We start from the raw sequence: 17796 nt of genomic DNA on the forward strand, positions 1-17796 counted from the left end.
TTTAAGGTTGAAAGCAACTTGTCCATTTCATCAGAAGGAAGAAGCTGGAACCAATCCCACACCACCGGAGCACCACTGGCTGCCTCTGGCTCGCTCACTGTGTCCACAGCGCACAGAATAGCACTCTTAATACGATCAATTTTCTCCATAAAGTGCTTTGCAAACTCATCACAGGAGGCCTTAGCATGTTCCATCGGTTCCAGGGCAACTGGACCGACCAGGCTCCGGACCACTTGGAACAGCCTCCTGGGACAGCACTCTGTGGATGCAATAGAAGCAGCATAAAAATCCTTTTTTGCTGTCCTCATCGCCACATGGTAGGCTGCCGCAGCTGCTCTAACCCGTGTCAAATCGTCGTCAGAGTGAGATTTCCGCCACTGGCGCTCTAGCTGTCTCACCTCAGAGTTTGCAACCGTGGAGTATACCACGGTGCCGCCTGAGCTCTATTCAGGGGGAAAGGGTGTTTTGGAGCCACCCGGTCTAATGCCCCGGTGATTGCAGCATTCCACCCCTCCACCAGGGTCTCAACTGAGTGCCTGTGTGCATGCTCCAAAGAATCCCCAAGTGCATTCAGGAATCCATCTGGATCCATCAGACGTCTGGGGCGGACCATCCTAATGGGTCCTCCACCCCCACGGAGGGTTTGTGGCACCAAGAAGTCCACCCTCACCAAGTAGTGATCTGACCATGACAAGGGGGTGATGGATGTACCCCCAATTTTCAGATCACTCCCCTCCTCAGGGGCAGCCCCGCATTGAGCTCATTATAATGGTCCACTCTTGAGGTTACCAGTGTGTGGATCACTGTGACAAGGCTCTCCTTGTCCAGGAATGGCTGCAGCTGGTGAAATTAGCCAGAGCTGATTAAAAGCATCCCTAGCCACAGAGGACCCTTGAGCCTCCAATGACAATGGTTGCTCTAGGAGCACCCCAGACTAGGCACCTGTTCCTTCAGAGGGAGTGTAACCCCATCCAGCACAGGCAACCTCTCCAGTTCTCAGACCTGGGATCACAGTCTTGCCAGGATTCAACATCAACTTATTGGCCCTCATCCAGCCCACCAGTCCAGGAACTGCACAGCTTCATCTGTCAGTTGGTACAGAGAAACAGAGCTAGGAATAATCAGGATAATGACGACCGCATCTTTTTGCTGCTAAAACACCTTAGAGAATAACCGATTTATTGTTGCATGAGATACTGGTGTCATATTCAATGAAGGTGGCTGCTGAGAAGTAGCGAGAAGAATGCACATGTGTCTAAACATTCATTTATTTAGATTTCTTTGCTGTCTATTCTAGAGGACTCCAGGCAGGGAGATACATTTAAAAATAACCACATTAGTGTTCAGTTCGTACCCACAGCACACATTCCATTCAATAAATGCACTACCTGAGAGAAAAGCTGCATTTTCCTAGCAATAAAAGACTAGTTTTAGCATTGGGGGAAATGGAATATTCCCACTTTAGAAGTCATTCCTTGGGGAACAGCCTGACATGTTTCCCTAATAAATAAGCAACTTCTTGCACATTTGTTGCATGTAAAAAATAATAGTCTGGAAAGGCCTCCTGATCAGAGGCAGCAAGCCCTGTTAGTACTAAAAGTGTGCAGCATGTAACAGAGGATATCAATAACTCATTTCATTTTTCAACTGTATACTTCCTTTCTCTATTGCCCTGCTTGTGAGCTCCCAGGGACATCTGACAGGCTGCTGTTGGAAATGCGGTGCTAGAATGGGAGGACCCTTGATTTGATTCAAGATAGCAGTTATGTGCCAGATCTCGGGTGCTCTGATTCAGACCCCAGCAGGAACTCTGATTTAGTTGCAGGCTGCCACATTCATGAACAGAAGATGCGACAATGCACATGCTTTGTTGAGCAGGATGGAGATCTCTCTCCGGGGACAGGTATCCCTATATGTGCTATGGACCATCATCAAATCACTGGACTAAGGAGTTCAGGGATTTTGTTTGTTTGTTTTGTTCTGTTCTGATAGATCTGGAACCATCTTATCCTATAAGACCACTATCCAAATTACATTTCTCACCAGAATTTCTCACATTCCAACCCACAAATGGCATCAACCCAGTCTTTCCTAGGTGGTGCATCGCTTCTTACAGTCCTAGTCCCCCCCCCCCGCCACACACACACACACTGCATCTCAGTCATCAGAACTTTTATGATGATGGTCTTAATAAGTTAGCACTGTAATTTAAAGCCCATGTTAATCCTTCCTCCGTAGAGACCCCTACAGGCACAGACATGGTGTTCTAATCTTGTAATTTAACCAACATCAAAAGCTTTGATTTATAGGGCAGAAGGAAGAAAACACTGAATGAACCTTGAACATCCTTGGAAGTTTTTAATTTTATCTCTTGATTTCTTAGTGTGTGGGGGTTGTTGTTGTTGTTTGGGTCTTTCCAGTTTAGATAACATTGCTTGCATTCCATGGGCTGTGTTCCACCTCAGGTTTTTATTACTTTAAGGGGGAATTAGGTAAGAGAGAGTGAGAGAGCGCAAGCGTGAGATAACTGGTTCAAAGGAATGGGAAAATGTACTTGCCCTTCATCACCAATCCAACAAAACCATCATCAACCTATTCTCAGTGTACTCAGGATTTCAGAGAAGATAACAGAGCTTTGAAAATGTATCATAGTTTTTGTTTTTCTGATGATGGTGAACATGCCTTAGCAATACAAAGTGCAAATCAAAATAAATCCTGCATGTGATTGCAGCTGGTCAGTATTTACAAGCAGAAAGGTTCCCTTACTGAACAGCTATGTAGTAAGATGATTATTCCCCAGAAATAATTAAAAAAAGACACACATTTTCAATCTTTGGCCTGCTTAGAAAAACAGCAAGGAGTAGCCAGTCACTTGAAGCTGGAAGGTTGCATCTGTTTCTAAGAGTATAATATAAACTGCCTTTACTACCTGGAGTAATATTTTCTGTCCCGTGGTTCAAATACAGTATGTCTAGATGGCAGTTTCCTAGCACACAACCACAAGTGCATGAAACACCCTGGGTAAAAGCAGCTATCTTTACCCCTAAGATGCTCTCAAAAGTATTGTAAGAGGCCAAGCAGGAAGTCCACAGCCTGTACTAGCCCTCTGTTGGCAAGGGACTGATGAAGAACCCTGAGGTTCAGGATTTGGTTTAGCTCTTCCATTCTTCACAATATAATTAATTTAGTATCTAATTCTAGACAAATTAATAATCTATCAATCATATTACACTTGTGAAGAATAAAACATGTTTAAACAATTTATTTTTTATTTTAAAAACCACAGCAGTCCAAATTAATAACATAAAATAAGCAAAAATTATTTTAAAATAAAAACCAAATCTAAAAAATCCATTGAATTAATCCATGCCAATTATAAGGAAATTGTTTATACTATAGCTCCATATGTAATTACTTGTAGCAGTTACGCTGAGTCAGTTCAGATTCCATGTTAGTAATCTTTGAAACCATGATTCAGTGATGTGTCCATGTGTCATGGGCTCCCCTTCCATCTTGAATATTGGTTTGGCCATGAATCTGGTAAACTGTGGTTAATGCTAACCAGAGTTGCCTCCAAACCATGGTTTGGAAATCTTCAAACAATGATTTCAAATAATATTTTATTTGAACTTTAACAACTGCTGAACTGAGCCATGAAATTATACAAAGAATCATCTTAAATACCAGAAATACATATTCATCACTTTGGAAGCAATCCTATTCTTGGAGTGTCTCTCCCTTCCCTTCTGCATGCCCAGGGCTGGTGTCAGCACCTAGGATCCTTGGGCAGCTGCTGCAGACCCAGCATCTCTGTATAGGGTCCACTGCTGATGCTTGGGTCCACCTTTACATTGTTCAGAGGGCTGGGCCAGGGGCAAAAATGCTGGCTGGCTGGAGCTAGCCACTATTTTAATTTCACACAATGCTCCAGAGTGACCCTATGTCGGGGCATTGTTGGAAAGTACAATGGTGGCTATACTGAGACTCTCAGCACTGCTTGGTGTGCTCCTCCAAGCACTGCTGCTGCCACAGAGCTTGGAAGGTTACTTTTAAAAAGTAATAAATTACAGTTACAGTTACATGGCCCAAAAAGTAGTAATTACTGTTACAATTACAATTGCTCTGAAAGTAACTAATTACTTTATTTTTCCTCTGAAGTAATCACTACAATTACATTTCAGTTACTTTAAAAAAACGCATACAAGGTGCTGGCCTTGGCTGCTGCACAACTAAGTACCCTAAAACAACATTAAAAATAAACACACACATACAGAGGTAGTAGAATAATTATTTTTATTCATAAGATAGCAATGGAGGTCTCTCCGCTGGTAAGGGTGGTGGGGAGGGAGGCTGAGGCCACTACTCAGATCTTTGCACGTCAAACCAAGTGCAACCCCCCCCTCAGCCAGCAAGCATAATCTCTGTCACTTAACCACCTCCCAGACTCTGCCCTGCCACCAACTAAGGGACACTCACTCAAGCAAACATTTTCCCCTGAGATGCAAAAAAGGTAAAATACTGTAAATGCAGCACAGTAGCCAGAAAGGGTGGTGAAGGCCACTTTGTGTGCCAAGTGCAAACACAGTATTCTCTCTCTCACACACACACACGTTGTCATCATTCACCTCCACAGTTCTTTTATCTCCATTCTGCTGCTGCCTCCTTCTCCTCCTTTATCCATGTTCTTGACTTCTGGATCCTCTTTCCCTCCACTCCATTCTTCACTACCACTATCCATTTTTTAAAATAATTGTTTTCTCCACTCCACCCCGTCTCACTCTCCGCCTCCTCCCCATCCACAGAGCATGAGGAAAGAGCGACACTGCACAGAAGCCCAGTTTGAGGCACATGATTTTCATCCACAAATCAGAGGAGCAGAAGACTTCCCCTGCTCCCCCCCAAAGTAATGCCCAAAAGTAATTCTGGAAACGTTACAATTACTCCACAAAAGTAGTAAAATTACTCCTAGTTCTATTACAATCAGAATGTAAAGGAATTACCCACTCGTTACTCAAAAAAGTAATGAATTACAAGTAATTCGTTACTTGTGACTAGTTACTTCCAAGCTCTGTGCTGCTATTGCTGCCACCCACCAGCAAGTAAGTTTCTGGAGATGGAATTACTGCCAACTCTCTTAAACTGTATATAAACTGCTAATCTTATTCCAAGTATTCATTCAGAATGTATAGCAAATCTCTTTCCCCAGCTAAATAGCACTAAAGCAATAACATTACTCAAATTCCAGAATCAGTACAATATTCAATTAATCACCTAAAAATTTAATCATGCTTCATCAGTCCTTCAGAATGCAACTATGAAAAGTGAAAGGTGCTTTTCACTTTTATGAAAAGTGTGGCCTATAAATACTTTAATAAATACACTATCAGTCCAATTACATAAAGAACACTTACCTTCATGATATTTCTTTTTAGGCTTCTTTCTTATCCTTCTTTTATGTCTTCCCCACTCAGGCTTTCATCAAAGGGCCTCACCAAAGGCACTTGTCTGTGCACCTCTTTGTTTAACTCCATGCTCTTAAATCATCCAGACCAGAATCAGGGGAGACTGGTTTGATATCTTTCTCTCCCCCACCCCCTCTGCAAACTCAAACTCTGCTTCTGGGTAAGTACTTCTTGGGCATTTTGTTAAAAGAAAACAGTCAAAAATGAGTCTTATCAAAGTTTTTAGGGATGAACAAAACTCTCCACCCATTCTCTGAGAAAGACCACACCTTGAAATCTCTACCTCCAGGTGCAGTGCAAATGCAACCCTTGCTCATGTATAGCAGATCTTTATATGAAACTGGTTGATTTCCCCATCCTACAGCAAATGGACAAAATAGTGGATTTTTTTTTTGGGTGGTGGTGGGGATAGATTAATTATGTAATCTGCATAGAGAGCTGCTGCACATAAATGCTCTGCCACATGGATATATCTGCCACATGGTTATATCACCAACCCCCTTGTGATGGTACCATAGTGCAGCCTTGTAAATAAGCCCACAGATGGTCTTTGTCTGCAATGAGGCTATAGCATGAATTTCCACGTTGGCTGTGCAAAGGGAGGGGGAAAGCCTCATCCTCTGTGACCTGCTTCTTAGCAGGCTAGTAATCCCCCCCCCAAAAAAACCTTCTATCAAGTGACTGGCCGAGAGGGCACAGAGCCAGCCGCCTGAATTTCCATTATAGTCACTGAGAAAAGAATTTCCTTCCTCAATGGCAAGCACAGAAACCAAGTGAGCTGTTGGAGGAGGGGCGGGGCATCCTGTCCTTCCTCCATCAACCATCTCACCCACACGCATGGAATTCCCGATTGCCTGTAGCTATCAGGTGAGTTGTCAAACACAAGGCTGCCTTAGTGGCATGGGAGTCATTGCAGCAAGTGCTCCTTTGGTTACATCAAGAATCTCTAGCTCACCGTGCCATTCCTTCCCTTGCTCTTCCTGGGAACTGAGACAATCCTGGCAGGAGAAGGAGCCATATCTTGGGCTCCTCCCATGTGGCCTAGATCTTGCTATGTTACTGGAACTGTGCCCACCCTTTAATGAGCTTGCCTCCGTTCAAGCGCCTCTTAAGCAGTGCAGTACTTTAAAGAAGCTACTCATTGTGAGAGATCCCAGCCCTCCCTCTGGGTGCCCTCTTTATGGGTTTATTGACAGTAGCCCTTTCCCTAGAGCTGTTCTACTATGTGATTTCTTTGGCTCTTTGCTAATTCCCAAGCTGGATTCTCCCAGCCCTCCCTCTGAACATTTGGCCCATGGCATCATCTGTCCCCCACCTGCAGGAAGAGACACATCTTTTCTAGGTGGGTACTTTTAATTAGAGATTTGCAAACTGACAAGGGAATTGTTCCTTTCGAGATGCAAAATCCAGTTTCCTGGGTGAGGTGCGAGACCCTTAGCAAGGAAAAAGAAAGAAAACAGGGAGGGGAGGGAGAAATCTTGGTTTAATAGTCTAGCTCACACCAAGGGCCTTTCCATGCAGTTGTTCATTTGCTAAGTGGGATCCAAAGGGACAAAAAATTCCCCAGGGTTCAAACTGCAATAATTTGTCACTGAGGAAATTATTTGTTGGTTAACAGTTCCAGATTCAATTTGTAAGCTCCTCTTCCAAATTATTTTGGGGGGTGGGGGCTGCAGCATGGGCGGATTTAGTTACCCTCTGTGTACCTTGGTCCTGATCCAGCCTCTTAGCAGCTCAGATTTACAGTTTTTAAAGCAAGGGTGGCTAACCTGTGGCTCTCTAGATGTTGACCAGAGGTCAAGGATGATGGGAGTTGGGAGTCAAGCAACATCCAGAGGGCCACAGGTTCCCTACCCCTGCTTTAAAAGGTTCGCTCAACTCAAGGGTGACACATTAAAGATCACATGTAGTTTGGCCCTGAGTTTCATTCAATGGACAGCATTAAGCAAAGAGCAACACAACTCTCTCTCTAATGTGCCCAACACCAGTTTATTCTGTTAATGGAGCAGGTGCCTGTGCATTCTCTGCTGTTCTGCCACACTGGTCAAAAATCCATCTGGTGCTAGCGGAAGCTCAAACCAAACCAAAGGAAGAAAGGCTACCACCTCTCTCCAACACTGTTTTCCAGTATAATGAGAAAATAAATTATGTGCATGCAGGGTTGTAGGGCTCAGAAGACCATAATCTTCCCGCCCACACTGCGGAGATGAGACATTGCAGTGAAAATGAGGTTCCCCTCAGTCCTATAATCCATTCTCTGTATCAGCCTTCTCCAACCTGGTGCCCTCCAGATGTCTTGGACTACAATTCCTATCATCCCTGACCATTGGCCATGCTGTTCAAGGTCCATGGGATTTGGAATCACAATGTTTAGACGGTACCAGGTTGGGGAAGGTTGCTCTATACGGAGCCAGGCACATAACAGAAATGGTATCGGGAAGGTGGGGTTTTAAAAATTGGCTGTCTTAGCATCTACTGCAGGGGTGCGGAAACCTGGGGCCCTCCAGAGGTTGCTGGACTCCAACCCATCAGTCCCAGCCATTGTGCCAATAGTCTGGGATGACAGGAGTTGTAGCCCAACAATATCTGGAGGGCCACAGCCTTCTCACCCCTGAATTACCGCTTCAGTCCCAAGCTTAAATATTTCAAAGATTTGCACTGCAGTTCTGGAAAGGCCTTTAGTGATATATTATGATTTGAAGATAGCTTCCATTTTGTATTCTACTCTTTTAACATTGGGCTGGATCCACTACATTAGTCACACGTATGTCTCATTGAAATCAGTGTGGAAATTAGTCACGACTAACTTAAGTGTCATCAATTTCAGTGGGACCCAGGTGCAATAAGTGTTATCTCTTGCTATTTATTACCTTTTGCTAATATACATTTTTGTAACATTTTCCTGTTGTGTTTTGTGTGTGTCGTGTTGTCTGCAAGCCTCACTGAGCTTGCAGATAGAGCAGACTATAAGTAACCCAAATTATAACATGATATATGTGGTTTCAGCAGTATCTCCCAAAACATCTCTTACAGTGCAGTCATAATCAAGATTACTCAGAAGCAAGTGCCACTGGGTTCAATGGAGCCCATTCCCAGGTAAGTGGGTACAGAACTGCACCTTTAATATTTTACACGGAGCTTGAGTGAAACTAGGAAGCAGGGCTTATGTGTGTGCTGCCTGGAGCCAGGGAACAAAGAATTCACTCCCATGCAGGCAGCAGTTGATAATTCAGTTTTGCCTCCTGCTGTTCTGATTCATAAGAACACAAGAAGAGCCTGCTGGATCAGGCCAGTGGCCCATCTAGTCCAGCATCCTGTTCTCACAGTGGCCAACCAGGTGTCTGGGGGAAGCCCGCAAGCAGGACCCGAGTGCAAGAACACTCTCCCCTCCTGAGGCTTCCGGCAACTGGTTTTCAGAAGCATGCTGCCTCTGACTAGGGTGGCACAGCACAGCCATCACGGCTAGTAGCCATTGATAGCCCTGTCCTCCATGAATTTGTCTAATCTTCTTTTAAAGCCGTCCAAGCTGGTGGCCATTACTGCATCTTGTGGGAGCAAATTCCATAGTTTAACTATGCGCTGAGTAAAGAAGTACTTCCTTTTGTCTGTCCTGAATCTTCCAACATTCAGCTTCTTTGAATGCCCACGAGTTCTAGTATTATGAGAGAGGGAGAAGAACTTTTCTCTATCCACTTTCTCAATGCCATGCATAATTTTATACACTTCTATCATGTCTCCTCTGACCCGCCTTTTCTCTAAACTAAAAAGCCCCAAATGCTGCAACCTTTCCTGATAAGGGAGTCGCTCCATCCCCTTGATCATTCTGGTTGCCCTGCTTGATTCACACACATTTGCTACATTACTAGGAGTTACATTCCCTGAAACCTGCATAAATTTTCAGAAGTGTGATCCCTTTCCTCTTCCTTTAATAGCACTTACAAAGCCCTAATGTGGAAGGTATCCTGTGGTTTAAAACATAGTAAGAGGTAGATAATCTCACACTGAGTTAACACAAGTTTCTAAAGGTAAGCTGCATTTTAGGGCTATAAAATGATTTAAAGCACTCTTCTGCATAGAGGAAAGAAGAATGAGCAACCACAGCAAAAGTGTGCTCTTTGGGGACTGTTCCCTAGTAGCCTACAGTGCCCCTATCCATCTGGTCCTTGGGAAAACTACCGCCTCTCTCCACCTCTGCTACACACATTCAAGACTTCTTCCAGTGCATTTATTCCTCGTCAGAAATGATGGCTAGAGCTTTCTTCTGAGGACATGATCATAGATAACCACTTGCAGGTACAGGTCTGTTTCGATTGGAGTCCTTGTCGTGTTGTCCCCTGGATAAGCCTGAGAATGGAATGTTGGACACCACCAGGCAGAGGAGTGAGAGAGAGAAAAAGAAAAAAGAAACAGATTTTCAGCTTGTGTCACTGCAGTCTATGTGGCACGAGAACCTATTAGATTATGCATTACAGTACTGGATCATTGCTGAATCACTTGACATAATCCCTTAAACGTGCTGACTTGGGCCCTCATCCCATGGTAAAATACACCATTAGAGCTACGTCTTATGAAAGGTCCAATTTGCTGGGAATTCCTATCCAGAAGCAAAGTTTGATTTCCAGTAGTTTCTGGGTGCATGATGGATGGAAAGTTGGGCAAGTAATAGTTAGATGGGTACTTCCAGATGGGAAGCTCCAAGTGCCACCTAGTCATCACTTTTCTGCTGCATGCTACAAGTGAGATGGCAACTGATTTTCTACACTTTGAGGATATTGCAACTATTCCATGTGTACATCCTGCTGTCTTCCGTCATCAATAGCAGCCACAATGACATAGTTAGATTGGTAGAGAAGGGTCAGTTCAGAAGGGCAGCTATTTTAAATGACTTTGTCTGTTCAATGTCTCCATTAAATGGCAAGGGTCAAGGAAAGGCAGCACCTCCCACAATCGCTGAGATGAAGGCAATAGCCTACTCTGTGTTGCCCCAGGGGTCCTTAGTGGGTGATGATTCTTTGTCTCCTCCCTGCCATTTTGTGGGGTGCAGCCTTCCCCTGCCCCTGTTATGTACACCAATGGAGGCATCCATGTTTTATAATTTCCATTGATATTTATGTCAGTGTGCAGCTGATACACACAAAGAAGCTAGAAATGCAATATGTATAACTTTAAAGAGCCCCAAACCCCTTCTGTGCTTGATTTGGTTCTCAATGCTTAAAGTATATATTTCATACAGCAATAGGGTATCTGCTTATTTGTTACAGATGTTCCACAGCTGTGGGAAGTTAGACCAGTGACCCACTTTGAATGCAACCAAATACACTTTTTTTTAGGTATGCATTTTTAAATGTCTTGCAAACCAATGCACTCCATTTTAAGATGTGTATAATTTGATATTTTGTACCGTTACTATTCATATGCAACCATCTTTCGTGGGAAGTACTTCAAAGAAACCCTCATCCGAGAGCTGTTCTGTGCAAACCCAAACAAATTACTGCCCGGCTTACTCTGCATAGGTTTTGAGAGGAACCAAAGCATGGGTGTGTTTGCCATATTCAATCTATAGTCCAAGGACTTCAAATATGAAGTTTTCAAAGGGACAATGAAGAACAGATGGACACACAGATCACTACAGATGGACACACTCAGATCACAACAGAAGACCATTGTTCATAAGGAAACTCTCTCGTAAGACAGAGAAGAAGCAACTGACACGGATATGATTCAACCAAACCTAAGCATCTTAAGTCCCATTTGGCTCTCTCCAAATGAAATCAGTGGGATGTCAAATATTTAAGTTTGTTTGAATCACAGCCACTTTTCAGTCCCCCCTCCCCGCTGCCTTGCTAGAGAGGGGGCCATTTTCTGAAATCCAGTGTTAAAAGTGAAATATCTTGTTTTGCCTGAGACTCTGGGGAACTACTACCACTCGGTGATAATGACAACTACTGGGACCTGCTTTCCCCTGGTTTAGGGTTTGTTAACATGCAGTAGTTGTCACCGGGGCATTGTCGCTTACCTGACCTCCCATCACCGATGTCACTGCAACATACCAGGAGGGAGAGTGGAAGGGGCAAGGAAGCTGAGAGGTTGATACTGTGCAAATACATAGGTGGGAGAACCAGATTGGCTCCATCGGTGCATTTGCACCACACCAACCTTGGCCCTTGCTTGTTAGCCAACTCTTTATTTGTCCACTTTACCAATTCCTTGAGAGGGCTAACAAACACAGAGAGGTTCAAGGAGAGGCAGGGTTTTGCTTCACCTGTACAGAAGCTTGGGAAAGTAAAGAAACAGCAGGGCAAACCTTTCTTATCCAAACTGCAGTGCAAAGGGAAGACTGCCAGAGGCTGCTGGGAGTTCTTCTCACCAGAAGCAGAATCCAAAATAGAGAGGGCAGGCATTTGAATGCATCACAACCACAACCACAGGGGTGTGCAGTTGGCTTGAGGTTTCTAGAGCCACTAAAGTGAGCAGGGTTTGGTCTGATAAATGCTCTCATGTCTCGCGAGTGGCTAACTAGCATGCCTGCTACCGTCCTTGGATGATGTTGATGTTTCTCAGGCAGCATACAGATTATCAGTTCCCAACCAACTGATCAGATGCAAAGCAACCTGCCTACTATAACGTCTCACCAGAGTAATTTATTCATATATTACTTTATATCACACCGTGTCAAGGTGATTTACTGATTTACGTAATGTGAATGCTCAGCATAGGCATATTACTCTATACACTTCTTAAAAACAATACATTCAAGGGCCTGGTCACAATTTTGCATGGCTATAAATGATCCATACTGTGATGCACTAAGTAATTGGTAACGAAGCAGCCTCTGGCAGTCATTGGTTGTTACAGAGAGGAGGGGCAGGCAGAAGGAAGGATTAGGAGCAGTTAAGGAAAGGATCAAAACAAGAGAGCAAGAAAGCAGTAGATCATGAGAGGCAGCAAAGTGACTTAAGACTGGAGAATGGAGAGAGGAACAAGGCAACTCTGAGGAGGGAAGGAAACCTGGGAGATATAAAGGGAGCTGCCTTATACCAACTCAGGCCATGGGTTCACCTGGCTTAGTATTATTTAGGCTGTCTGGCAATGGCCCTCCAAGGTTTCAGGCAAGAACCTTTCCCAGCCCAACCAGGACGGGACAAAGTTGGAACCTGGGACTCACCATTGAGCTATGGCCCTCTTTCCTAGAGAGGTCCCGTACTGATTCAAAATCACTAGCCAAGTCTTTGGCTACAGGCCTCTAGCTAGAATGCTAATGGGAAAGGGTACATTATGGACACCTGTTTGTATAATCAAGCCCCCTCCCCCCCAGCAAAATCAATCCAGAGGTTGCCCTTCAAACTTTGGTATAATAAATGCCCACGTTTCAATGTCAAAAGACACATCTGGTGCTGCAGGCTGTGAATAACATGCATGTACATAGATAAGCTGGATTTCCTAGCAGTAACACACAAACAGCAGTTGGGAAAAAGACTGCCACCCCCACCTTACCCCACCCTGCTCCGCCACTCTTACTGCTTATAGGCTTCCTGAGGACAATTGGTTGGCCACTCTGGGCTCCTACAGGGAGGAAGGGCAGGATATATAAATAAAATAAGTAAACAGGATGCTGGATAAGATGGGCCATTGGCCTGATCCAGCAGGCTCTTCTTATGTTCCTAATGGAGTAAGGTGCCAATGTGGGTTTGTGTGCATTTTGTTTCAAGAGGTACAAACACACAAGTCTTCTTAGCAACACTGGTGTGTGTGTTGGTAGAGGGGGAGACACAGGACACCAGCTGACCCATGCTTGCTTCGGGACCCATAGATTATCTCACTGGCCCTGGCCTTGAAGTTAGCCATAAAACATGGCTTGGGACCACAATACCTGATGGAACGCCTCTCCGGACATGAACCCACCCGTACACTATGCTCAACATCGAAGGCCCTCCTCCGGGTGCCTACTCCGAGGGAAGCTGGGAGTGTGGCAACAAGGGAGAGGGCTTTCTCAGTGGTGGCCCTCAATTATGGAATGATCTGTTATCTTTTCAGCGCCAGGTCAAGACTTTCCTCTTCTCCCAGGCATTTTAGCATGCATTTTTAAATTGTGTTTTAAATTGTTTTTAAAAGATGTTTTAAATTTGTATATTTGTTTTAATGTTTTTAGTTACTGTAAACCGCCCAGAGAGCTTTGGCTATGGGGCGGTATATAAATACAATAAATAAATAAATAAAAATAGGTTGCTCAATACATGCTTTATCCTATGATTTATTCCAGGCAGGAAGGACTGGGACTGCTGAGACCCTAGACATGCAATAATGATTTTAATAATGTTTGTGTAGGTTGCTTGTTGCCTCTGTGACTACAGGTGCACCCAGTTTCTGCACAGGATTACTGAGCTATTACATAAGGAAATGCCCAGGGGAATCTGGGGAGGTTAAGATGTTTCTGTAGATATATGTTGTGCTTAATGAAACAGCCCACTGCTATCATCATGGGAAAAAAGTCTCATTCAAACAGAATGAAAACATGACATTTCCATTATGTGAGGCCTACAGCTTAGTTTTACAGGAAGGTGGTGAGAGATCCATGGCAGAGTACTGATAACTCTAGTTAAAAGGATCACAGGTGGCTAAGAAAGACCCACCTTGAGACCCTGAACTAGACTATATGGACCACCTGTATGTGCAGATCCATACGTTCATATGATGGCTTGCACAAATGTATCTACTTTGGTTGCATTTACAAGACGTCTTATGTTAAGAATGTCATATATCCAAGGAATATCTTTTATTTCAGAATATCACTTCTCGACACGACAAATGCCAGACCTATGCACTCTCGTTTGGTCAATGAAGTGAGCACCGAAAAAGCAGTCTTTGATACAGACAGGGATGTTGTTTGAGGGAAATCAGAAATATTGAAAGTAACGTTTCTACCTTAGGGTCCACATTAATGACCTTTCTGTCAGACTTGTTCTTGAAGAGCACACCACACACATTTTCTGCAATCACTTGGTAATTTGGACTTGAATTCAAGCAGCAGATGTTTCTATCCCAATTGTAGAAACTGCAAAAAAGCAAAGCGTAATCAGTGCAAAGTATCTGTTTGCGATGGAGTGTGTAGACTGTTGGGCTTGGTCTAATCTTACAATCATGGTGAGCGCTTACTTCACATTCCCTCTACCTCAAGTGGTTTTCCAGCAGTGCCACACTCGTCACTCAGTAGAACAGCAAAATGTTTACCATGGAGTCACTGCGCCAAGGTTTCCCCCGCCCCTGTGAACAGCAGCCAATCAAAGTGGCAGGGAGGGGAACTTGCAATGCAATGAGATCACGGCGGACATTTTGCATTTATAAACTGAGGGAAGAGATGTAGGCCCACGATATTCAGCAGTAACCACATCTTGGTAATAACACGTAGCTCCAGCTCTGGACTGGGTTAAAATCCTGTTAAGGATGCAAACCTATATGCTTCACGTGTAAGCCCACCCATCCAACTACTGCACTATAATATGACAGTTTACTCCATGATTCCATATAAGCCTTTCTTCAGTGAGTATCCTTTTTGGAAAGATTTCCATGATGGAACAAATTTGGAGAACACGGCAAGAGTAGCTCAGGAAAGATCTGTGAGTAGCAGCCACCGAGAATCTGGTATCTTGCTTCTAGCTCTTATCTTCAAAAATCTACATGAATTGCTAATAATGCTTTCCATCTGAATGTCTCCACAGGAACCATTTCAAAGCATTACTGTGGGGAAAAATGGCATCATGTCAGGAGCAGCCCTTTGAATGCCGGCAGGGTGTGTGTGTCTGCATTATCAATGCAAGTTCACTTAACTATCCTGTCTTCCCTCTCAGGGTCCCCAGGAAGAAAAGGAATTCTGCAAATAGGCTAACTGAAACCTATAGTTTCCAGGACGTCTTGCAGGAAAGCCATGGCAGTCAAAACAGTGGTTGCTTGTCATCTGCTTGTCATCTCCCTAGCCACTGGCTGGGCTGCTGCAATTTTATGGCTTGCTTGCTGTAACAGAAAGCAAGCAAGTTTTCAGAAAGCTGAGTGCCAACCTTTCTCTCACCCTTACCAGACTACAGTTCACAGAATTCTTGGGTGGGAGGGGCGATACGATTTACATGTATGGTGTGTACTCGGTCTTAATCCCACCTGACAGCAATTCAAGACAGATCATTCCCAGTTCTCTTTCCCAAAGGCCTGTGCATGGCTAATGCTAAGGCATTTTTCCCATCTGTTCAGTCTATATGCACTCAGGTACATAAAAGATTTGGGGGAAGAGGCCCATGAAACAGATTTGCATAATATTTGCATATATAACTGTGTGTGTATACATACATACATAGGCTGACTTTCAGACACCAGCTCTGAGGGCTCACCCTGAGCTGTGGGGATGCTAATAGAAATATCTATAATCCACTATATATGGATTGGGCCCTCCACCCACCTGTGATATATAGGCAAGAACTGCTGCTTATGTGCATATTTAAACAAAAATGGGTGTCTCAGGACACATTAAGATAATAGAATTGGAAGAGGCCTATATGGCCATTGAGTCCATTCATTCATTCTTTCATTCACAGTCCTGCCCGTCGCCATTCGCTGATCGCCATGGGACTTTTGGTTTGGTTTGGTTTGGTTGGAAGATGCCTGTGCATGAATTTGTTTTATGTGGGGAGATTGGTGCACGACAATCAACACACAATCTTGACAGAAAAAGGCTTTGATCCAATGGCATGGATACCACAATGATTGGAAGTCTTTTATCTGCTGCAGCCTTCATCCGCCTTCACAGCCATTGTAACATACACATTGTTATCCTCCGCCTGTTCTGCCATTGAGGACATCCCTGGATAGTTCTTTGTCTGGTTCCTCTCCCTTGACCTTACTGCCATGGGTGACCCTGCTGGGAGTACATGACTCCCGACAGTCAATGCAGGAATTAAAGCATATCCGAATTAAAGCATAAAGATGGTGTGTGGCTGGGGTCTCATTGGCAATATACTCTGGAGTGTGCCCAGTAAGCAACATTTTTTCAAGGGGAAGGAAGAGGCAGGCAATCTGGGCCTCAGCACACAAGATGCAAGACAACCCCCAACAATGCCTCTGCTTGCTACCTTTTGATTTGATTTGCCCGAGTCAATCATCACCCTTCTTAGAACACAAAATAAAAATGAGGTGGTTTTACCATATTTTTTCACCGGTTTGCCCTGAGGAATTCTGCCTGCTCACTTTAACCTCAAAATTGGTCTTATGCTTTCTGCATGTACCAAGAATGTTGTGCTTTATGTAGGTTGCTGAACTAACTTTGAGATAATAATCTAGATTAGCCAGAAATTATTTATAGTTTTTTCCTCTCCTGTGCTGCTCACTCATCCTGAATCATTTCATACAGTCTGGAACAGCAAGTTTAAAGCTGACTAACTTTGCTAGATCACAGGATCTGGGCAGCTCATGTTTAAGCTACCTAAGGGGATTTAAAGGGAACTCGCTACGGTCTGTCCATTCTCCACAAGTAAATGCTGTAGGTCTAGGTTCCCATGTGTCCAAATTTCAGAAAGAATATGGGTGGTGGCAGCTGGTTACTTAAGGAGGCAGCACCTCTCAGCTTGGTCTACTCTGCAAGGAAGGTGGGAGATGCTGTCCCTTCATCATACTTGCAATCATTCTATGTGCTCATCACAGAAACACGAGCAATAGGATATTGCTAAATAGTGCTGCTTCAGTGAGGGAAATGAAATGTCAGTTTGGTTGGGAAGAACCAGGAACAGGAGAAGTAAAGGAAGAAAACAGAAGAGGAGGCTGAATGCATGGAAGCTGAATGCTGGGAAGCTGAGAAGGGGGGGCAACAGTCAGAATGGTTGGAAGTAGGCTGAAAAGCAGGAATGAAGTATAGAAGAAGTGGAGGAGGCAAGAACTTGAGGGAAAGAGGAATGGAAAATATGTGGCATTGAAAAAGAAAGGGCTATGTAAAAAGATGTATTGGGGACAACCTATGCAGCATGATATTTTCAGGAAGGGAAACTGGCAGACATGGGAAAACTGTGGGCTAAAGAGACCAAAGAGAAAATCTCTCTCTGTGTGTAGACGTGCATGTTCAGTTTCACATACAGTATAGATTTGAACTAGCAAGCCACAATTTTGGATTGCAGGTGTTAATAGTTATATATATCTGTTTATCTAGCATTGCTGCCTTGCAGTCTCCATCACTCACCATAATGCAGCTCAGCTAACAGACAGATTGTGCAACTGAAATTGTGCTGGGAAGGAAAAAAAAAACACTTTCAAGTGAAAACTTTCTACCTCTCATTCTGAAAGAAGAAAAAGATGTCTCTCC

The 17796-nt window shown here is 43.9% G+C and overlaps 1 protein-coding gene across 3 annotated transcripts in view; it reads right to left on the bottom strand.

The window, feature by feature from the left end:
- Positions 1–6847: 6847 nt before the first annotated feature.
- Positions 6848–17796, bottom strand: part of CFAP299 (cilia and flagella associated protein 299) — a 467999-nt gene continuing 457050 nt past the window's right edge. For 2 of the 3 annotated variants that reach the window (XM_061584793.1, XM_061584791.1), the window contains exons 5-6: positions 14385–14514; positions 9160–9806 (exon numbers count right to left, since the gene is read on the bottom strand). In XM_061584793.1, coding sequence (XP_061440777.1) covers positions 9711–9806; positions 14385–14514 — 226 coding nt within the window. In that variant the 3' untranslated portion in view covers positions 9160–9710. Of the gene's footprint in view, positions 6896–9159; positions 9807–14384; positions 14515–17796 lie in introns of those variants that run through there. The other variant, XM_061584792.1, reaches the window with a different exon arrangement.

Source organism: Rhineura floridana, chromosome 9 (genome assembly GCF_030035675.1).
Source record: "Rhineura floridana isolate rRhiFlo1 chromosome 9, rRhiFlo1.hap2, whole genome shotgun sequence".
NCBI classification, from domain to species: domain Eukaryota; kingdom Metazoa; phylum Chordata; class Lepidosauria; order Squamata; family Rhineuridae; genus Rhineura; species Rhineura floridana.